Source organism: Mya arenaria, chromosome 17, assembly GCF_026914265.1.
Source record: "Mya arenaria isolate MELC-2E11 chromosome 17, ASM2691426v1".
Taxonomy (NCBI): Eukaryota; Metazoa; Mollusca; class Bivalvia; order Myida; family Myidae; genus Mya; species Mya arenaria.
The window spans coordinates 25,160,662-25,185,397 of NC_069138.1; the positions used below are offsets into that span (position 1 = coordinate 25,160,662).

General features: G+C 32.9%; 1 protein-coding gene and 1 pseudogene across 2 annotated transcripts; both read right to left on the bottom strand.

Moving 5' to 3' along the window:
• Positions 1–2,371: 2,371 nt before the first annotated feature.
• LOC128223135 (uncharacterized) lies at positions 2,372–14,931 on the bottom strand. 2 transcript variants are annotated; one of them, XM_052932414.1, is made up of 7 exons: positions 14,576–14,931; positions 8,190–9,810; positions 7,980–8,043; positions 7,434–7,848; positions 7,120–7,301; positions 5,555–6,878; positions 2,372–5,189 (listed from the first exon to the last, which is right to left on the bottom strand). In XM_052932414.1, exons 2-6 carry the CDS (start codon positions 8,264–8,266, stop codon positions 5,568–5,570), a joined length of 2,049 nt encoding a protein of 682 aa, XP_052788374.1. In that variant the 5' UTR covers positions 8,267–9,810; positions 14,576–14,931; the 3' UTR covers positions 2,372–5,189; positions 5,555–5,567. The 2 variants fall into 2 exon arrangements, with proteins under 2 accessions (XP_052788374.1, XP_052788373.1); XM_052932413.1 differs by having other exon boundaries at positions 8,190–9,813.
• A 6,277-nt stretch (positions 14,932–21,208) lies between these two features.
• On the bottom strand, positions 21,209–23,452 carry LOC128223303 (uncharacterized; annotated as a pseudogene).
• Positions 23,453–24,736: the final 1,284 nt, after the last annotated feature.

The window sequence follows — 24,736 nt, forward strand, 5'->3', positions numbered from 1 at the left end:
CTACAATTGACAGGTGCATTAAACATTATAAAGAAAATAAATCAAACACTTGAAGCACTAGTCCAAATAATAGTAACTTGACTGATCTTTTTACAAATTTTGAAATGGCATATCCTTTACATACATTTTTTGTTGTACCAAAAGTGGGTAGCTATTCCGATTGGGATTCCGGTCAGATAATTATCTAAAATATGAGTTATGTACACAAAAATAAAATGCGACGAATTATTATGAGTTTGATGAGTGTTTTCCTTCATTTCATACTGTCAAAACATAATGATATAAACTGTTATACATGAAGAACACCTGCAAGGCTGCGGTACATAGATTTACAACAATCGGAGCCTTTTGGCCATGGTCAAGTTGTTAAAATTATATATACAAAAGGTGACTGGTCTATTTCGAAGTTAACCTGAGATGGTCCAGTTGCTATGCTAGGTAAAATGGTTGTGTTTAAATGCATTAAATGCTTGTTTTGTGAAAAAAATCTTTGCACTTCGTGGTTATAACTAAAATACGAATATAAACCTTTAATATCTATTTCAAACATATAATACTTATCTAACTACGATTTCTATCTTTCAACCCCCCCCCCACCTGTTTTGCACAAACCCGATTAGACGTAAGGGATTGTAAGAATCCCATATAACACGTCTATTTTTTTAGACTATTGAAGCACATATGTTCTTTTTTGATGGTTAAGACGTTTCAGGTTAAACAACAATTAAAAATGCAAAATAATTTTAGTGAATAATCAACTCTGAATTGAAAGTAACATGAAGATGTTGTAATGAAGGATTTGCCATATTTATATAATGTAAATATGTATTTATTTTTTTTTAATCGTAAAAAGAGTCCGTCAATGTACAAATATTTAGACTAAGAGATGTGGGTCAGCTAGATGTACCTTCTAGTCCAAATAATTGTACGTTGACAGATTTTTTAACGATTTTTTGACACAACAAATCCTTCACGTACAAGATTCCGGGGTTAAAGCATATTGCGTCTATAACATTTCATAAAAACAAGAAATATTACCAGATAATGTTATTTTATATAAATTCCGTAACCAAAAATTAATATCCAGCAAATAATTATGAGTTTGATGGTTTTTTCTTTATTTCATTCTGTCAAAACATAACAATATATACATGAAGGGCACCTGCAAGGCTGCAGTTCACAATTTTACAACAATCGGAACATTTCGGCCATCAATTGTAACAACTCGCCATCTTCTGTAAGCTTCGAGATAGTCAATTCCTGTTGGATGTTGGCCTAGGTGTTTCCATTGTTTGGCCATGGCCGAGTTGTTACGATTGTATTATCTCGAAGCTTGTCGGAGGTTGCCGAGTTATTACGATTGGGTCAAGTTGTTCCGCTTGGCGTTATTGTTGTCTGTGTCAGTCAACTTTCCTTTCAATGGAAAGGTAAAAACTGTGTTTTAATGCATTAAATGTTTTTTTGCAAAATAGCTTTGCACTTCCATGGTAAAATATGAATATAAACCTTAATTATCTATTTCAACCATAAAATACTTCATTTAATACAATTTCAATATTTTCAAACACCCCCGCTTTTTGCACAAACCCGTTTAGACGTTAAGGATTGGAAGAATCCCGTATAAAAGGTCTATTATTTCAGACTAATGTACATGTACCTTCGTGTCCGAAATCGATCACTTCCTGGCAGCTCATTTCTGGATTGTCTCCATCTAAATTAAACATTTTTATACGCATACATTGATGCCATTTTTTTCGATTGATGTTGAAGCTATAACACTAAATAGAGGTCAGTTATTATGTAGAGGAACGTGTTCGAAGTAACATTCAATTTCATTTCCGCATAATCGCCGCCATATTGTGTATGACTTTAAAAACTACACCCTATAGTGCAAAATAACAATAGACATAACGTTGACACACTGTGATAGTTATAATCCAAATAACTTACTCAAACAAATACAATAGTTCGATTGCTGCCGAAAATAAATCATTTGAAACATAAAAGCTACTATGATTGCGCATGCGCGTATAGCCGGGCCTACTGTTTGCATATGTAAAGGCGCCATTTGACGACTACTCACCGACAATAATCATGTCAAGACATTTTTAAGATGCACAATTTTTTAATTCACTGATGCGAGTTAAAACTGACGGGCGGTTGACGACAATTAAATAAACCACTATCGTTCTAAACCTTTGATAGATGCAAAGCATTTAAAATTTACAACTATTATTCTTTATAAATGATGTTTTTCATATCGCATAAAATAGAAACAACAACGAAATTATTTTTTTCTTTTATTTAAACAAACATTCTAAGCGCATTCAAACTTTTATTAAAAAGACAAAACGCCAAAGAAAAGGACTTAAGCTAACAAAAACATACATTTGTTCATGTTACAGAGAAACAATATCAAGTTCATCAAAATATCTGAAAGATTAAATGACGACATAGCTGAATGTTTTTTAGCCATCACTGCAAATGTTTATTTCAACATAGGCTGCCGACTTCCCAACACGACTTTGTCCAAATGTGTTTTCATTATATAATATCATGTCATATCAGTTCTCCGAAAAAAAAAGATGTCAACATAGCTTAACGTTCTTTTAAGGTTTTAATGCAAATTTATATACATTCACGATATTGTTTATCAACAGCTTTTCTTAGAAATGTTCGTTGTTGTTGTTTGTTATATTATTTTTCAATCAAGAAACAATTTTGAAAACAGTATTCTTAAGCATGAGATATGATATATAGTGTATACAACACCGTTTTTCTTCAATAATATAATAGCAACGTTTGACTCAACTATAAACATACATTATACCTAACATATACCGATGTTGCAAAAAAATTAGAAGTTAACTTCGGCAACTACTTAAATGTTATTCTTTAACAATTCCAAAGACATAACATTAGAATAAAGATTGAAATTCATCAAAAAACGCAAAGAAAACAAATACGAGTAATATATGGAATTCGAATCAATATCAAAACTAGCAGCTTGCGTATTACAAAGACATATTATTAGATTGAAGAGTGTAATTCATCCAAATACGCAAAGAAGACAAAAACGAGTACGATATGGAATTCGAATTACTATCAAAACTAACAGCTTGCGTATTGAAAAGACATATTATTAGAATAAAGAGTGTTATTCACCGAAAAACGCAAACAAGACAAATAGGAGTAAGATATGGAATTCGAAGTACTATAAAAACTAGCATCTTGCGTACAAAACTTACATTCCATCATTCATTCATTTAAACAGCAGGTTATAAAAAGGTTATACAGCTAAGCATATACGGAATTCAAATTACTAACACAACTCATTCATGCAAAACGTTGGTGGTAATGAGGTTTTATAACTAAGCAAATAACAAATACAAATTGCGTGCGAAACGCGCAGTCACTCACACAAAAGCTGGCTATTTTATTTTTGTTTAACAAACTGTAAACCATGGGTCATAAACAAAATGAGTTCCATTCATCTAATTATAAATTTGGCTTTAATTGGTCATATCTGATCCGGCAAAAACTGTTTTGGGTTAAGTGCAAAGTTTTCAAATATTTGTTTGAGAGGGTATCACATAAAGTAAATCCAGCCAACATGGTTTACGTTTGGTATATATAAACATTCAAAACAGATGACCAAATGCTTGAGACTTTAAAAATAACCTATATTTGATATTTGTCAATAAGTTGTTGCATTTTCCATTGAAAAATAGTTCTTCGGATGTTCCTACTTCTGACTTTAAGTGGATTTTTTCATTTTTCTCTATATTTTCTGAATTTCAAAAACATTGATATGCTATCAGTAGCAAGGTACCTCCGCCAAATTTCATTTAATCTTTCTAAATAACTTTTAGAATTGTTATGGCGTCAGTAGCGAGATGCCTCCGCCAAATTTCATTTAACCTTTTTGAACATAAAAGATACTTTCAAAAACGACCATAGTTTTACAGTATGTGAAACACACAATAAAACCACACAATAGGCTATGTTATTTAAACCTTATATACAAGTTATGGATTTCGAATAACTAACGAAAATAATAGTAATTCATAAAAGCATCCAGTTATATGATTATGCTTTATGTGTATGATCTGGTTATATAATTATGATGAATAGACCAAGTAAAAAAAAAATTCATGGTCAGTAAGCCATTACTATACTCTATGAAAAATATAATTTTCCCCCAGAATGTCTGCAAATGAAAACACTCAAAATAAAGTTGCATGCCATCTCGTTTTACTTTCAAAATTGATTCCAATATAATTTCACAGTCATCAAAAAAAGTTTGTATAATATCTCGTTCCCAGCCGAATATTCTCATTTCTATAATAGGCTAAATTAAGAAGACAGCATATTTGAACCAATCCTCATACTGTCACAAAAATTAATTAACTTGTTGTTAGAAAAAAACTTCATATATGATTTTTTCTAATTGTATATATATATCAAAACTATATAAACAGAAACAATATACTAAAACTTAGTACAAATCACTACACTTATAAGCTTGAATACTTATTTAAAAATATCCTTGATTAATTCATTCCAATGTCCTTAATTAATGAATTCCATTTAGTGTACTAAATAAATTGAAGTAGTTAATATAATTAATATAATAAAATCACTTTAAAACAATTAAGCAAGAACAGTTTAACACAATAATTATAAATGAAACAAGTTTATCTAAAGCAGAGATGTTTTAAATGTTTTAATAACAATACAAAAATTCACAGCAAAATAGGTCTTTTTGTCCATTTTAACGAACAGCACAGAATCATACACATAATGCCTCCAAGAACAAATTAACAACATTTGTTAATGATGTTTGATTGTTTGCATATCACCTTGGACGACACGTCTATCCGTTCATGGATTAGTATAAAGAAGGCGGACAAAAAACACACTTAAAACAGTAATACATCGATGTTACATTATTCAAAAAAGTATTGTGTTCTTTAGCAAAGCATACAACTATAATCGTATGTATCCTTTTATCGCAGGAAAAGAAATATTTAATTTTGAATCGAAGTACAATATCCACAATAACGTTATGTTTTTCCCTGCTGACCTTCTACTAAGTAATCTATCAACAATAATGTTCTCTCTACATTTCTTTCCCACTGATGACCTTATCACCACTTATTTAATGATGTCTTGGACTGGACCTAGCTCTGAAATGAATGTAATACGCATATTAAAACTACTTTTATCAAAGGTATGCAGCACTAGCTTAACACAGCATTTGAAGATTTTGGAGCAATAAACGATCGTTGTTTTTACTCCTACCATATACACCAAGTGAATTCCGAGTTAAAAACAACTTCTTAAACCTGTCAATCGACTTCACACATCAAAGAAAGCCGCATACAACTGTCAGCGATTGAGCATACTGTTAAAAGTGTACAGTTCTAAAACGCTTTTAAGGCAGTACAAATTGACAACCAGTTTCAAAAAATGCAATATGATCGTTAATTTATTTGCAGATTTAGGTATATACATATTTAATATGTTACATTAATGTACTATGAATACTGACCTTACTACACCATTTATTTAAAAAGAGACCGATTCTTCTTAACCTCTGCATTGCGCATGGCTGTTTGTGCCACTTTCGTATATTTCGTGGCATCTGACATAATCATTGCTTTCTTTCTGAATTCGTTCAATGTGTTGATTCTTTCACTGAATCCGTCCTTCTTCATAAGCGTTTCGTTTTCAATCAGCAAGTCAATGTGTTCAGTCATAAATAAAGGGTTCGGCCTCAATGCAATTGCGTTCAATCTTTCATAACACTCCTTCACTGAAGTTTTAAGAAATTCAGCGTCATCAATCATGTGATTGAGCTCTTCGGTCTTTTTTTCGACAATCTGCTCTTGAGTCGGCAAATTTCCTGCAGCTTCTTGATACTTCTTTTGCATGTCACGGTAGGGTTTTTGTACTGTGACAGTGACGTTGTCAATTATGTACGGTAATTTAGCATGCTTGTCCCATTTGCATTTGGCTGGACAAACAGTGCAGAAGCCATTACCGTCCATAGTCTTACGGCAACTCTTACGGACGTCATCTTGAAGATCACAATTTTTATTGCAAGTAAAATGACAATGAGTGCAATTGGTAGCAAGTTGACCAGGGGGCAGCTCCCTTCTTTTTTGTTGAGTCTGTTTAAAAGCGCATATGAAATCCGCATTATCTTTTAAAGTTGACTTGTTTCTGTCGATGATTGCGATTTCTTGATTCATTTGGTTTATTTTCAGAATAACAGCATCAAGCTGTGGTTGTAGATTCTTCACGGTGTGTTCAAACCTGATTCTTCCGTCGAGGACGTCTGTTGTAAGTTGGAGACTTTTTGGTTTCCCTTGCTCAAGATGAGAAAAGAAGTGCTGAAAGCTTTTAATTCCCATATCCCAAAACATTGGCGCTAAGCTTATGGGGCCTACATTAGGTGCAAACAGGCCAGAGTTATTAAAGGTAAAATACTCTCCAAACGGAAGGTGGGATTCTTTCAACGCTGCGAGACATGGGGGATCAATGCCGTCAGCAAACGTTATCAGCGAGCAAATGTTGCCTTCAATATCGTTTGCGAAAAGCGACATAATCGACTGAAAAGTGTAACTTTGGACGGCCGTAAAGCGAGCATCCGGCGCCTTCATCAGGAAGCAAATTGCATCAATAACACAGACTCCCTTTGGTTGCTTTGCAGAAAAGAGTTGTCGAATTTGCTCAACTATTTCTTCATCTCTATAAAGGCCTCTTCTATCGTCAAACCCCGGTGTATCAATTATATTCAAGCAGTAGGACACCCTGCTACCCTTTTCCGGGAAAATGGTATACCGAGTTATCCACTCTGATTGCGAAAGAGCCTGTTAAATATGAAACAAAATATTTGAAATGTTTTTATTATAAACACTCGTTTAGATGGTTTCGCGGTGAATCTTCATAATTGTCAGTTATTTTCACTCATATTTATTGTGTTATTCATGAAATATTTTAATCTAGCCATATCTTTTAAAAAGCTGTTTAATAGGTTAATGTACAACAATATGCTTTTTAAACTTTAAAAAACCCTATTCACTTTTTGTTTAAAATAACAAAGGTTTTCACCTGGTTAGTTTCCCTCTGTTTTTCTTCTTCTTCAAAGTCAATAATTGTGAACCGGAAAGGGTCATCCCAATTTACGCCAAGTATGTAGTTTACAAACCCGTTAACCATCGTGCTTTTTCCAGTTCCAGATGCTCCAAAAAACATGATCGTTCTCTCTTTTGTCTCAACTAATGATGGTGATCCTAAATAGTATATAAAATATAAAAGAAACTAGAATTACATATTCTGTATTTGAATAAGGTCTTTTCTGACATGTAATATAGGATATCAAATTGAATCGATTTGTTGTTATGCAGATACCAGTGTTTACTTGCCAAGCCAAAATTGTCTCAATTTTGCAGTCTCATCTCGTGCTTTTCTGTTTTCAGTCACCGGTAAAGCATATATTGTCGGGTTTTCGCCGTCCACTTTTGTAGAAATATTAACTAATCCTGACGCTGGGGATGGAAACGTTATAATCACATCGCTTTCCGGACTGTATAATCCTTCCCCATTCTCTTGGATAACTCTGACTCTAAATACAAACCTTGTGTTGGACGTAATGTATTCTATTTTACCAATTGCGGTAGTGAAATCTTTGTGATACAATTTCCATTTGCTATTTTGATCGACATCTTTTATTGAAACTTGGTAGTAATTTCCATCCTGAAAGTTCGATGGCGTGTCCCACGATAAAACGATGAAATCAGATCCTGTTTCCGTTGATACAGGCTTTCCAGGCCGGGTAAACTAAATCAAATGCTAGATTTAGTAAACAGAAAATGGTCCAATGATGCAATTGTTGAAAAATGAATTGCACAAAATTAAATTTCGTATACCATTATCAACACGCAAAACTCGTATGTCAATAAGATACATACTTCATCGTTTTCTTTTGGCGACGCTTGTACGCGACGATGTATACTTTTGGACTTGTTCTTGTGGCTGAAACAGCATTTAATGTATACTTACTAAAGTAAGGTAAGTAGCAGTTTTCAAATGTTTAAATATGCCTTTCTATATCAATAGTATCTTTAGATAAACTACAATCAGCAGCGGTAAAAAGGAAAACGGTGTGCATAAAACAATACCTTTGCGCATCATCTTTCTTTTCTTCTTCTTCAAATTTCGCAATATCCATAACCACATAATGGCTCTGTGTTTTCATTCTAGCTCTGTGTTTTTTCGCGCATTCTGAGCAAAAAGTTCACGGTCGCAATCAAGGCAGAATGCGCAGGCCAATTCTTGAATATCCCTTTCTTCACATGGTTTGCAATACAAACTGGTTTCATCGCAATAGTCTATGTTTACTGGAGCCAGCTCATGGTCGTTGTATTTCTTTGTATTATTATGCTTCGATCTGCATTGCCAGCAAAGCATTTCATCGCATTTTATGCAATAAGCCACAGCATCACACTTTTCACAAGTCTCACACGCCGTTTCTGTCATTTCTTCACTGGGGATCAAATTGTGGACTTTCATTAATTTATTTCTTTGGTGCATCGCCATGCATTTTTCGCACATATATTCAATACAGTCACGACAGTACTTTACTGCTTTTGACATACAGCCAGCATCTTGACAGACAGTGCAGTCTACGACATTGGATAACTTTATTTCTTTGTTGTTCTTTGATATCTGGTGATTTTTGGTTGTCTTTCTTTTCAGATGAACTTCCGTGCATTGTTTACAAAGATGCTCCTCGCATTCGACGCAAAAGTTTTCAGAGAGAGAATATGTCTCTGTAAGCATGCAAATCTCACAGGGGATGTCTTTGTCTCTATCTGTATCTCCGATGCCTAGATCGGACGTTAAGATGTGTGCTTTTGTTGCCTTTTGCTTTTTATGGTAAGCTACGCAGTGCTCACAGAGATATTCTTCGCACGTTTCACAGAACATGGCTGCCTCCTCTTGAGTCTCATCAGAGCAAGGATGACAAAAGTGCTTTCTTAAAGATGACCTTTTTTGAAGATTTTCAATAGATTCTGGCGCGTGCCGTTTAGTCATTTTCGTGCGCTGATGCAGAATGGCACAACTTGCGCAGAGATATTCGTTACATTCATGGCAAAACTTCTTGGCGCGTTGTCGCTCATTGCCTAGTCTACAAGGTTCGCATTCTATAAGTATTTCGTCGGACAGTTTAGATTGCTCTTCAACAAGTTCTATCGCAATCGGCAAGTGAGATTTTGTCAATTTTGCGCGCTGATGCAGAATGACACAACTTGTGCAAAGATATTCGTTACATTCATGGCAAAACTTCTTGGCGTTTTGTCGCTTATTGCCTAGTTTACAAGGTTCGCATTCTATAAGTATTTCGTCGGACATTTTGGTTTGATCTTCAACAAGTTCTTTCGCGATCGGAACGTGCGTTTTTGTACTTTTCATCATTTTATGAGTTTCAACACAAGCGTCGCAAAGGTATTCGTCACAAATTGGACAAAACAACTGGGCAGTCTTGTCAATTTTTCCTTCTTTACATGGGTCGCAATAAATTATGGCAATCTTTAACTTTTCCATAACATCAACAGTATCGTGTAACTTGTTCATCGTCTGTTTTTGATAACCGTAGCATTCTTCGCAAAGGTAATTATCAAACTCCTTGCAATACATCGTAGCTTTACTCTCTCTTTTGGATACTATGCAAGGCTTGCACCATCGAATATCTAGCTCGTCGCTCATTGTACTTTGATCTGATTCAATCGACACCATCTTCTGCTGTAAAATGAACATGTACATGTATTTAGTGTGTGCATTTGAATAAATGACAATCTTGAAAATTGAACATAAAGTATACATTTAAATAGTATATCTTATCAAATTATGCATTATCTTGAGGAATCTTAAGACATAATCAAATAATGAAAAATAATAGGCAAACTCCAAGTACTTATATGATTAAGGATACCAACTCTATCTGCAGACAAAGAAATGCAATTCATAGTACCTAATGCAAAAACTTATCAAAAATATGATGCAGTTATTGATTAAACTAAAAGAATCCCACACCCTGGTGGAAATGTTATTCGACGAATAAACATTATGTGTTAACACAATTGAAAGGTGTTTACATACACATTAATTTCATCTACTTTTAATAATTTACACTCATTCAAAGAAAATGAGTACCATGAATATCTCACTCCGAATATATAAGTACTAAGCCTTTCGGTTTTATGTTCAAAGCATCTCAATGTAAACGGACATATGAACCCATGGGCGGGGACAATTCTGACCATAAATACATAATTTGAACAATTCTTGTAGAGGATCACTAGACAAGGCCACACACAAAATACGTAGGCTCTTAACCATTTGATTTCAGACAAGAATATTTACGGCGTTTTTCCATTTATGTCAAACAGGTGACCCCCGGAACGGACCCATTATTATCTCAGGGGTACAATTTGATTTTTATAGAGGTCCACTAGAAAATGTTACACCTAAATATCTTAGCTCTCAACCTTTCGGATGCAGACAATAGCTTCTAAAAAGATTCATTTATATATCTATGTTACACAGGTGACCCTTGCGGCGGAGCCAATTTGGAAACTAGGGGTATATTTGGAACAATATTAGTAAAGGACCACAAGACAATGCTTCACAACAAATATCAAAGCTTGATATTTATTTTCAACACCAAACATATTGTCCAAATTTAAATAGGTCAAATATTACAATCAATATCATCCAAGCACAACAGTGATATTGTTTTGTTTTCAAAACTGTACACATGGTAACAATTGCATTGCTGTAGCTTCAAAAATAGGAAAGTAGGTCAAAATGTCGCATTCAAGGTAATACGAGGAAAAGATTGTTTTTTGTTTGCAATACTGTAAAAAATGGTCAAAATTGTATTGCTTTAGCTTCATAAAAAATGATGTATGTCAATAGGTTAAAGTCAATGCTAGCGGTATTGGTGTTTGTATCAAAACATGCTCTTCATTTCATTGCTTTTAACTAAACATTTTTGAAAAGTAGGTCCAAATGTCCCAGTCAAGGTCATCTAAGAACATATTTTCAAAACTGTACACATGGTCCAAATTTCATTGCTGTTGCTGCAAAAAAAGAATGTATGTCAAAAGGTAAAAGTCAATACCATCGAAGACAACATTGGTTTTTGTATCTAAACATGCTCCAAATTTCATTGCTTTCGCCTAAAAATGGAAAGTAGGTCAAAATATCACAGTCAAGGTCATCCAAGAAAATCATTGATGTGTATTTTAAAAACTGTACCCATGGTCCAAATTTCATTGCTGTTGCTTCAAGAGTATGAAAGTTGGTCAAAAATTCAAAGTCACGGTCATCCAAGAATGATATTGATATTTGTTTTCAAAAATGTAGACATGATCCCAATTCCATTGCTGTCGCTTCAAATCTAATAAAGTAGGATTAAGGTCACATTTAAGGCAATCCGAGAAAACATTAATATTTGTTTTAAAACTTGTACACGTGGTCAAAATTTCATTACTGTCGCTTAAAAAATAAGAAAATAGGTCGAATGGGGATGGCTAGCTTTGACATTAAAGGAATAATTTGGAAAAAAACTTGGTAGAAAGCCATTATATAGCCTAACATAAAAATATATGAGGTCTGAGACAAGAAGATTTCCAAAAATCTTAAAGTTATTCAACTCGCTGATGACACAACTGTCTTTTAAAAAATCACAATGAAATACCTATTGTTCTTGATATAATTGATCAGTTTGGAAATTATTCTGGACTGAAACTAAATAGGGAAAAACCCCAAGGCCTTTGGATTGGCAAATCAAAAAATAATATAAGTAATATTATGAATAACATAAAGTTTACGTCCAGATACATTTAATCACTTGGAGTATATTTTGGAAATGATAAACATGAATGTATAAATTTAAGCTGGAATGAAAAAATAGATAAATGTAAATAATTGATAAATAATTGGAGTAAAAGAAATCTAACTGTCTTTTGCAAAATAACTGTTATAAAATCTTTACTTTTTCCAAAACTCGTATATCTTGCTCAAAATATAGTAACGCCTGATTCAATTATAAAGACTGTAAACTCCATGGTTTTTGAATTTCTTTGGAGTGGAAAAAAGATAAAATCAAGCGTAAAACAGTTATGGGAAACAGACTTGAAGGTGGTCTACAGATACCAGATTTTGAATATTATTCTAAAAAAATGACATTAAAATGGGTAATTAATCTGACTTATATAGTTAGGGCAAATTGGAAAATTATACCATCAGTAATATTAGACCAATTTGGAAATAATTTTCTTATATTTCATATGAATTTAGACTCCATTAAGTCTTTACCTATTAAAACAAACAAAATCACTTTGTTCTATAAGCATTTGTTATTAATATGGATTCAGTTTAAGCAACTTCCAGTTAATCAAACGAAAGCACCCAAAAGTTACTTCAATATTAGAAAAGAAATAATATGGGGTAATAAACTCATAAAAAATAATAAATAAAAGTCTTCTATTTAAGAACTGGATTGATTCCAACATACTCTACATAAACGATATTCTTTCGAATTCGGGCAACTTAGACGCTAATTGTAGTCTTTATAAGCTAAAAAATAAACAAAATTGGATTGCAGAAGTAAATATTTTAAAACAAGCAAATTCTTACACTTGGAAAGAAACTCTTACATCGGATATATCTACAAAAACAAACGTCAATCCAAAATTACTAATAAGTATCCAAAATAAACCTTTTAAAGATATGACGAATAAGCAAATATATCAAATATATATAAAGCAAATTTATGAAAAGCCTTACATTCATGGTTATTGGGATCGACGGTTGCAAGAGCATATTTGCTGGAACTTTTGGTACTGTATTGTTCATAAGTCCATTGTGGATAATAAAGTAAAACAATTTAAAATAAAGCTATTGCATAATCTTGTAGCAACTAATTTAAATTTATATACTTGGAAATTGAAGGATTGCCCTTTATGTATTTATTGTAATGAAGTAGAAGACTACGAACACTTCTTTATTAAATGTCCATTTTTGACAACTTTCTGGAATGCTATATATGATATCTTTAAAGGATGCGGAATACATTAAGAAATTAAGAATTTAAGATATATAGTAATAGGTTACAAAATCGACCAAAAAGAGTATAATATTGTAAAAATTGTTTTAAGTCAGATTGCCTATTGCATCTATAAGACCTACTTTATTTGTGAAAGGAGATCCAAACCGATAAATATAATGTACCATTTATATAATGTTTTGAAAGTTCTTCAAACTCACTTAAACAATAAAAGCATTTCTAAACGTTTTTTAAACGATTTTAAAATAAAATGACAATATAATGTTAAGGCATTTTCAAAATGTTTCATATTTACGTCAATTGTTAAATGATATTGTTCCACTTCGATATATATACTCATATATAGTGAATGTAATGTTTGTTTTATAAATATATAAAAATAAACGGGTTGTCATGAACTGGCAATTCCAAAAAGAAAAAAAAAATCCAAAAATAATCTTAAGTCTGTTGGAAATTTGTGACCCCGTGACGGGGCCAGCTTTGACCCAAGAGTCACAATTCAAACACACTTGATTTTAACATATATTATTCAACATATCTTTATATCTATATATATATAATACACGTTAAATATAATTTAAGTATTTGCATTTATATATTGAATCGTATTGCAACGAAAGCATAGCTTATAAAGTTTCTCTCCGTGAGAATTAAGTTACACGTTATGCAGAATAATGAGATGGTTAGACAATTTCAATTACATGTATCACACTTGGCAGAGATCAATCATATAATGATTCATTACGTATATCAAGGGTCTGTGCCTGTTGGCTTTAGACAAGAAGATTTTCCATAATGTCCTGATTTAAGTATAAAAGAAACTTATGAGCCCCTAGCCAATACAAGCGTTATATCTAGGGACAGAGTTTGAAAGAAATTCGTAGGGGACAGCTATATGATGTTATATTCAAAATATAAATGGTCTTGGCCAAGTAGTTTCAGACAAGAAAGAAATCAGTGATATTCGAGAAAGTTTAAACGGTATATATTTAAAACGATTGTGAAAAAAGTTATGATAACTTATACTAAGACACTCTCGTTGGCACGATGTTGCGCGAGAGTGTTGAGGGGGAAACCGGAGTGTCCGTAAAAAAGCCACCTGTCCGGCTTGGTGAACACAAACCAAACTCACATGTGCCCAGGCCTGGAATCGAACCCTTGTCGCTTTGGTAAAAAGCGAGTGCGCTTTTACCACTGCGCTTACCGGACACGGACTGTCCGAGCAACTAATTGAGGTATCACTTTTATCTTCAAGAACTTTATTATTCAAATTAAATGCAAGTGATCATTCTTCTTCGTATGAAAAAAAAACGGTTTATACACCATATTTAATTTGTTATATACACAAAATTAGTTATGGTATATAGAGACGTTTTACATTTGCAAATAATGACACTTAGGAATCAGGAAATTCTTTAAATGAATACTTACGGCACACTGTTATCCGCTATCTCTCTCTGTTTCACGCTTGTATCATCCGTCTTTGTTTCATTCTTGTCTCATCCACCCAGACAGATTGGAAAAGAAGTCCAGACATTTATATTGTTGTTGTATGATCTATTGCAACGATTTATGAAATTCCGTTTACAAACTTCCAATATTATCTTGCTCACATATTCACTGAACGTTAAACAGTTTTCGAAAGTCGTTTTGCGAGGTGAATGATATACCAGTTAAAGGTAAATGAATATGATTTTGATAAACTACTTGTGTAGAAATGAGCAAAGTTGAATAATTTCAAATTAAGTTTTTTATTCATAAAGCACATCCATGAGCATGTTTGTCTGCATAAAAACTGTCAGTGCATGATCGCACTGACCCACCGACTGAGACTTGTTTAAATGCAATCATGAAAATGTCTGTCTTATTTGCTTCTTTTTTTGTACAAATTTATAGAGATTATTATGTTTGCATTGAAGACTATTGATCGCTGCTGCAATTATATAGCAGGTTTTGAAACTTTAAATACGTTTTCACGATCAAACAAAGACCAATCCGTGGTTCTAGTATTTGATCATAATTTGAAAAGGCACCGACAATACATAAACGATCATAAGTCATTCAAATATTCCCTGCAGTGAGGACTTTCAACAGATCTACTTATCTTGTAAAATTGATAACAAAAGCTTTTGTTCCAACCGACACCGCTCAAGTAAACTAAATAATGTCCATTGATATAACTATTTTCGATAAAGGGAACAAATCTACGTCATATCTACTATTAATTCAACTAAATTATCTGTTATTGGTTTGTTGCTGTTTTCATTCTATGGTACTAATTTTGCCTGTAATATGTTAGAAATGGTATAACTGCATTTCTGTTTAAAGTTAAACTATGTTAAGGATTTCTTATACAAATTAATAAAGGTTTTTTCCCGCCTCTATATCAAATTGTACGAATACAAATTCTAGATGTCTGTAACATATAGAGACTAAAAATGTTCCGAATAAATAGGATATGGAATACTTATCATTCTACTTTTTATCAGTCAGTATTTAAATTTTCTTCAATTGTAATTTTCAAGCCATTTCGAACTCTGTTTTTTTCGTTTACTGATACAATATAGTTAATATCAGTTGCGTTATCCAAAAATGCAGATTTCTTTTGATTTGAAATTGAAAAAAGTACTTGAGAAAAACCTTCATTCAAAAGTATTTGAAACGCACGATAAGAAATAGTTGATTTATACAACGGACTTGTAACTTGAAACTTTGAAAAAAGGTGTATTCCAACTATGCACTGATGCAGTACCAGTTGAAAGAAACTGTTTGTATATACTTAGTTATTTTATTTTTTACAATAGTTTCAACCACATTCTACTTATCAGCTTATTTTTTTTTACTTTTAAACGCAGATATTGCGTTCGTTATAGTTGTAGACTAAATACATCTAATATTTGACCTTGAACCAAATTAAATTGTTGCGCATTTATTACATATGATTAAGTTATTTTAAGGGTTTATATAAATGAATAATTGTGTAATAGGATAAAAGTTTACTTCCGAAGCCTAGGTACACTCGAATGTCACATGGTGTTATTAAAAACAGTGGTGTTTAACCTGACTGTCGGCAGACTATAAAATAACACAAACGTATGGAAGCAATATAATTAAGACAGCAAACTATGCGGTTTTCAATCATTTAAGGCAAAAGGTTTAACGAAAGAAATTCGTATTTCTTCACACCTCAATGCGTTATAAAATCCGATTCTTATATAAAAAACTGCAGAAAATTTAAGTATTTTGTTTCATTTTCTACACAATTAATATAAATTTTACAATACTTTATTTAAACATATTCATCAACAAGTAAAACCTAAGACACTTATTAATATGTGTACAATTTATGTACCATTTTATGTCAGCTTATCTAACACTTAATAAACACAGCAACATGTTTCAGGACATGTGATTATAATGATTATTCGATTTCTTATCAGTTGGAAATAAACAAATATTTATTATTTGTTCATATACAATAACAAAGACATAATACAAAATGCTACAACTGTATTTAAAGATATATTTGAACTTTTCCAAATATACCATTTTTGTTTTAACTAATACATGATATAACATCGAATTTATGTTTGAACAATTGTTTTCGTATTATGTTTTGTACAAAAAATGTTCGAGCAATCAGCTTAAATAAACCGTAAATGAGAACGCGATGATGTCACCGGAGGAGAATGAGATCGTCATTTCCCTATTGAACGGTAAGTTCTGTTTATTTTCAAGAATTCTTCATTCAAACGTATGCAAAAAAAAATCAGATCAAATTATTATTTTGACACAATTTACTCGTTCAAAGGAGCGGAAGTCAATTTTGATATAAGGTGAGTAGCAACAATGGATCTGAAATGTGTTTCTTAAAGATGATAATTTTACTCTTTAGTTTGCGGTGAGAATATGATATTTTATTGATGAAGATCCATCTTTCACGGAAAACAAAGAGAAGAATGTTTAAAATAAAAAGGTTAATCGACTAAAATGTGTACCGCGTAGTATTAAGAACCTTGCATGCGACTGTTCGTATCCGTTTCAGATATTAAAAAAAGTTTTGAAAAATGACCCGACCAAAGTCTTCATTTGATCTAAGATCAGATTTCGTTGTATAAATAACCAACACATCCAATTACTAAATTCGATGAAGAATCACCATAGGATATTGAATACCACCCGTGATCATTTTCAGATCGGTCAACTTTACAAGCAACGAAGTGGTCATTAATTAACGGTCGATGTCAGTAAACGTTAAAAGATTGATACGGCTTCTGTTAAAAGAATGACCCCTGTGTCGATACGGGGTAATTCTAGTTAGACAGGCACTATACATGAAAAATTACACATGGGTGAGACAGAAAATGAACTTGACGACATTAATATAAACTATATAGGATCAATGATAAAGCACTAATAACATAAAAAAAAATGTTGTCAATTTGGTTTTGCTTGATAAAATATGATTTACCCCTCATGTTGTCATTTGCTACGACGCTGTGACCTCCATACTGCCAGTCTAAAACGCAGATGATGGTGTGTGTTTTTTTATAAAATACGGGAGTTTCGATATTTCAAAGAAGTTAACAAGGTAGGGTTGCGAAATACTTAATACTTGCTTTTTTCTCTGAACATTTTTTGAATCATTTACATGTCGCCTGCGTGGTATGGCAGACACATTGTAATTGTGTTGTCCGGCGTCGTCCCACTTCTCCAAAGCCTTACATCCCTTTTAAGCATTTTGTATACAATAGTTACCTAGTTCACCAACCCTGGATACAATGTTTATGGGTCATCGGCCGAAATAGATATATAGCCATATCAAACTTTTCACTCTAGTATTATGGCTATTGAATTGTCAAAATTGTCAAAATTATCTTTTTACACTCTCAAACTTGAGGTTTTCTCATCTTTTCTGTACACGCATTGATGGAAATTATTACATTGTAAGTGTAACTCCGCAGATGTTGATTAACAGTATCCCCTTTCGAGTAATTGCCCTTGAATTGTCTTTTTTACCAATGTTTTTTGCTGCCTAAATTAAACATATCGTATAAAATCTTTACTGAACTTGGCGAACATTGCGCACATGAACTTGTATATAACGTCGTAACCCGACTTCCATTAACGTCTGCCCAGGTGAGAGTTTTATTCGTGCAAAGATGTGGGCTATAGTGCATAGACAGAATGTAACCCTGATTTGAACTATACTTGTTCTTAAACATACACCAACGTAAAGCACTGACACTCGGGACCCCCGTTTAATGTTTGTCCCGGAAGACATTTAGGTCGTATGTTTATGGAAGAAAGATTATCGAGATATTGTCACATCCTTCGTGTCGTTTTTCTAAGCGTCAGCGTCGGTGTGCAAACAAAAAACGAATAATATATTTAATAGAAACTTAGTAAACATGTTGCCGGACAAAATACACACATGTATAACAAGGCCCATAACTCTGTCAGTAATACTAGTTTAGTTGAGTAATGCTTCTTTTTCGAACGAAGAAAACAACCACACGATACCGGTTGTGTACGCTATTGATGACAAACCCAATTTTATAAGTAAGCTGTGGCTGCTATTCAATTGATAGTCTTTAATACTTTCATAGACATATTAGAATAAAGAGTGTTATCGTTCCAAAATACGAGTACGATATGGAATTCGAATTACTATCAAAACTAGCGGCATGCGTACAAAACTTGAATTCAATTATTCAAGCAGCAGGTTATAATCATCTTGAATAGCTAAGCATATACATAATTCAAAATAAGTAACAAACCTTCATTCATACAAAACGTTGGTTAAAGTTATGCAATATAGCTAAACATATACTGAATTCAAATAAGTAACAAACCTTCATTCATACAAAACGTTGGTTAAAGTTATGTAATATAGCTAAACATATACTGAATTCAAATAAGTAACACTTCATTCATACAAAACGCTGGTTATAGTTATGTAATATAGCTAAACATATACTGAATTCAAATAAGTAACAAACCTTATTCATACAAAACGTTGGTTAAAGTTATATAATATGGCTAAACATATACTGAATTCAAATAAGTAACAAACCTTCATTCATACAAAATGTTGGTTAAAGTTATGTAATATAGCTAAACATATACTGAATTCAAATAAGTAACAAACCTTCATTCATACAAAACGTTGGTTATAGTTATGTAATATAGCTAAGCATATACGGAATTCAAATAACTAACAAAACTTTATTCATATAAAACGTTTGTTATAATAAGATTATATAATTAAGCAAATACCGAATTTGAATTACGTGCGAAACGTGCAGTCATTCGTAAAGAATCTGGTTATCATTATTGTGTGTTTACATATTTTTTAAACACATCGTTCAAAACAAGTGTTATCAAATTTGCCTAAAATGAGTCAAATGAGATATGATACGGCAAAAACTGTTTTGGGTCAAGTACAAAGGTTTCAAATAATTATGTGTATATGGAATCACATGAAATACATCCAACCAACATGGTAAATGTTTGGTATATATGAAAATTCAAGATGAATTTAAATGCTTGATACGTTTAGGATTACTTAGTTTTCATATTTGACAGTTATTGCATTTGCCATTAAAAATAGTTTTTCGAATGTTCCTTAGTTCTGACTTTGCGTGGAAAAGCAATATCAAAGTTTACTTTTCTCTAAATATTCTGAATTTCAAAACCATTGTTTTGGTGTCAGAAGCGAGATAATTTCGCCAAATTTCATTTAACCTTTTTGAATAATAAAAGATGCTTTCAGTAAACTCGTTGTTAAAGGAATAACTATATATATATGGTTTATTCCTAATGTATTCATATATTCAAATAATATGAACATAAACAATACAGTAAAACTTATTAACAGATCACTAAACTGTATTCTGAAAAGCGCATAAAAATAGGTTTAAATTAGAGTGTCTTTTTGGTAGCATTGTTTTGAAATATTTATTATAATGGCGACTTTTGTTTCAATTGAAACTCTTTTTATCTTGTGGCAACTGAAATATAAACTTGAATACATAGTGTTGAAAATATATCCCTGATTATTTCATTCCATTGAGTGTACTTAATTAAACTATTGTAATATAATAAAATCACTTTAAAACAATTAGAGTAAATTAGATGTAAGCAGATAAATATTAAATGATATAACAAAAATACAAAAACACAGCAAAACAGGCTTTTTGACCATTTTACAACATTGCGCAATCATACATAGAATGCCATTAAGCACAAATTAACAACATTTGTTGACAAACCGACGAACCAGTTATACAATAGTTTTTTGCTATTTTCTCCTATTTTTCACTGTTTGGTTATTTGCATTCAACCTTCAACGTCTCTTTCATCCGTTAATGAATTAATATTAAGCAGGCGTAGATAAAAAACAACAACATCAACACAGTAATACATCGATGTTACACTATTCAAAGAAGTATTGTGTTCTTTAGCAAAACATACAACTAAGTATAATCTTATATATACTTAAATCGCAGGAAAAGAAAATATTTAAATGTGAAACGAATCTACTAAGCACATTTTCCACAACAGTGTTATCTCTGTTTTTCCTTACCGACCTTCTACTGAGTAAACTATCATCAATAATGTTCTCTCTACTCTCCTTTCCCACCTTATCACCACTTATTTAGTGTTGTCCTTTACTGAACCCAGCACTGAAATGAACGTAAAAGGCATTTTAAAGCTACTTTTACCAAAGGTCAAAAACGGGTATTCAAAACACTAGCTTAACACAGCATCAAGTTTTTTTTAGCAATTGATGATCATTGTTTTTACTCCGTCCATATACACCAAGTGAATTCCGAATCAAAAACAACATCTATGCATGTACATCGACTTCACAGATCAAAGAAAACCGCATACAACTGTCAGCTATAAACCATACTGTTGAAAGTGTACTTTTCTTAAACTCTTTTAGGGCGGTACAAATTTACCATCAGTTTCGAAAAGGCATAATGGACGTTACCCTTTTTGCTGATTAAGGTTTATACACATTGAATATGTTTCACGAATGTAACATGAATACTTACCTTAAGACACGATTTGCTTGAACCAGGTACCGATTCTTTTCATGACCCCCGGGGTATCACGTTTCTTCTTTACCCGTGCTTTGCGCATGGCTGTCTGAGCCTCTTTCGTAATCTTCGTGGCATCGGACATAATCAGTGCCTTCTTTCTGAATTCGTTCAATGTTTTGATCCTCCCAATGAATTTGTCCTTCTTCAAAAGCTTTTCGTTTTCAATCATCAAGTCAATGTGGTCAGTCATTGACAAAGGGTTTGGCCTCAAGGCAATTGCGCTTAGTTTCTCATTACACTCCTTCACCATAGTCATAAGAAATTCAATATCGTCAATCATGTCATCAAGCTCTTCGCCCATTTTCTCGACAACCTGCGCTTGCGTCAGCAACTTTCCTGCAGCTTCTTAATACTTCTTTTGCATGTCAGCGTAGGTTTTCTTTACTTTGACAGTGACGTAGTCAAATATGTACGGTGTGTTAGCATGTATGTACCATTTGCATTTGTTTGGACAAACAGTGCACAAACCATTATGGTCCATAGCCATACATTCTTTCTTACTGTCATCATCTGGAATTCTACAGTTTTATGTGGCTAGTGAATTGACAATGGGTGCAATTGGTAACATGTTGACCCGCGGGCAGTTCCCTTCTCTTTTGTTGAGTCTCGTCAACTTCATATGTAAAATTCGCATTGTCTTTTATAGTTGACTTGTTTCTATCAATGATTTCGATTTCTTGTTTTATTTTGTTTAGTTTCAGAATGCCAGCATCAAGCTGTGGTTGTAGATTTCTCACGGTTTGTTCTAGCCTGAATCTTTCGTCGATGACATCTCTTGTAAGTTGAAGACTTTTTGGGCTCCCTTGCTCAAGATAAGAAAAGAACTGCTGAAAGCTTTTGATCCCCATATCCCAAAACATTGACGCGTAGCTTGTATTACCTACATTCCGTGTAAACAGGCCAGAGTTTTTAAAGGTAAAAAACTTTCCAAACGGAAGGTTGGATTCTTACAACGCTGCCAGAACTAGGGGATCTCTGCAGTCTGCAAATGTTATCAACGAGCAAATGTTGTCTTCAACGTCTCTTCCTAAAAATGACATAATCCTCTGAAAGACGTAACTTTGGACATCCGTTAAACGAGCATCAGGCGCCTTTATCAGAAAGCAAATCGCATCGATAACACTGACTCCCTTTGGTTGCTTTGCAGAAAAAAATTGTCGAATTTGCGTAACTATCTCCTGATCTCTTTGAAGCCCTCTTGTGTCGCCAAACCTTGGGGTATCAATTATATTCAAGCAGTATGATACCCTGCTACCCTTCTCCGGAAAAATGGTATACCGAGTTATCCATTCTGTTTGCGGAAGTGCCTATTAAATATGAAACAAAAATATGTGTAAAAGATTGATTACAGTATGTTTGTATCATGAATATTACTTAAGATGTTATAACACTATGTTTGAAGGAGGTAAATCTTTAAATGATCCATCATTTTCACTCTTATTTGTTTATGAAATATTTAGACCTAGATATATATTTCAATGGCTGTTTTAATGAAACAACGTGCAATCGAAAGTTTTAAGAACATAAAAATACCTGTAAAATTGGTAATACTTGGTTAGTTTCCCTCTGTGTTTCATCTTCCAAGTCAATAATTGTGAATCGAAAAGGGTCATCCCAATGTACGCCCCGTATATAGTTCACAATCCCGTTAACCAGCGTGCTTTTTCCAGTTCCTGTTTCTCCAATAAGCATAATTGTTTTCTCCTTTGGCGCAACTATAGGCAAACCTATATAGTAAATAACATATGCAACAAATGCGGCGACCTAGGATTCATGTATGTTAATGTGATAGGCACTTTCAGGGAGATTTACGTTTCTTCTTGTATTTAACTTCATTTTGATTTGATATGATGCTATATACTGATGGTTAATAAACATGCAAACTAACCCATTTCTTGTTGTTACGCTTCGCACTATAATCGCAAAGTGTGTATTTCAATTAGGACTTTATGACAGTCAAATTCAAATATCAAAGTGAACCGATTAGTTTGTCAGGCAATTACTAGTATTAACTTACCGAGCCAAAATTGTCTTGATTTTGCCGTCTCATCTCGCGCTGTTCTGTTTTCAGTCACGGGTAAATCATATAGAGTACGGTTTTCGCTGTTTACTTTAGAAGAGAACTCGACTATTCGTGACGCTGGGGACGGAAATGTTATAATTACATTCCTTTCCGGACTGTACAATCCTTCCCCATGTTCGTGGACAACTCGTACTCTAAATATAAACTTCGTGTTGGACTTTATATCTTCTATTTTACCACTTGCGGTAGTGAACTATTTGTTATAAAACTTCCATTTGCTGTTTTGATCGTCATATTTCATTGAAACTTGGTAGTAGTTTCCATGCTGACGGTTCCAACGATAAAACGATGAAATCTGATCCTGCATCAATTGATACAGGCTTTCCCGGCCGGTTGTACTGAAACAAAAACTAATTTTGTATATAAAAGGCAGATACGAATTAATGAACTGATAACATGCTTTTGGAAACTGTTGGAGTTTCACTTTTGTATCCATTAAACGAAATTAAAATATGCATTAATTGTATGTCTGTAAAGATGCACTCCTCATTCTTTCCTTTCTGCGAGGCTTGAGCTCTACTATATAGTGTGTGCTTGGGCTGGTTATTGAAAAGCAGCAAAAGATATTATATACATTTTGGTTCCTTTTTAAGTTATGCCAAAAGAAGGATAGAAGGATCTTTGTTCTGCTGTGAAAGAGTGTATTGTGTTTCAAAAACTGGTATGTAATTGCAGTAGCGATCAATAGGCGTTCAATGCAAATATAATTTTCTTTATAAATTTGTATTATAACATGCAAATACTTTAGACTATTTCATGATTTCACTTAAAAAAGGTCACAGAAAATCAGAACATTCCGTGAACCTTTCATGCTCAGTGGGTGACAAACATTGCGGTCTAGCACAGACACGTTTTATTCAGACAAATAAAACTATATTTTGGAATGCAAATTTACTTTGCGAATATCCACGCAACTGGATAACACTCATATAGCAAACAGATTTTCGAAAACTGTATGGCATTTTGACTACATAAGATCTCTTTAATATAAATTATTCAAATACTCCCTGCAATGATTACTCAGAGGAGATCTACTTATTTTGTTTGGTTAGTTCTTTCTAGAACATGCGAAATGGGTTCGATTAATTATATCTTAAATGGATTCACATGTTTATTCATTCCTATCGAAGCATTAAGTGAAATACAATACTACAGACATAGCTATATATGAAAAAACACATTCAGTGTAAATAACTACAACGTGAAATTATACTGTTGTATATCAAGATTTATGTCCCTTAGTAACCTTTAGATTAAGAATGCCACTTTGATTCTAAATGTTTCTCTATTAAGACATATGTATCAGTGGCTTGGCAGAAAAATCAAACCAAGTCTTAAATTTGGGTTGTTATCTGGACATTTTGCTTTTTTATTTCTTGACGAGTATTGATGTTCGGC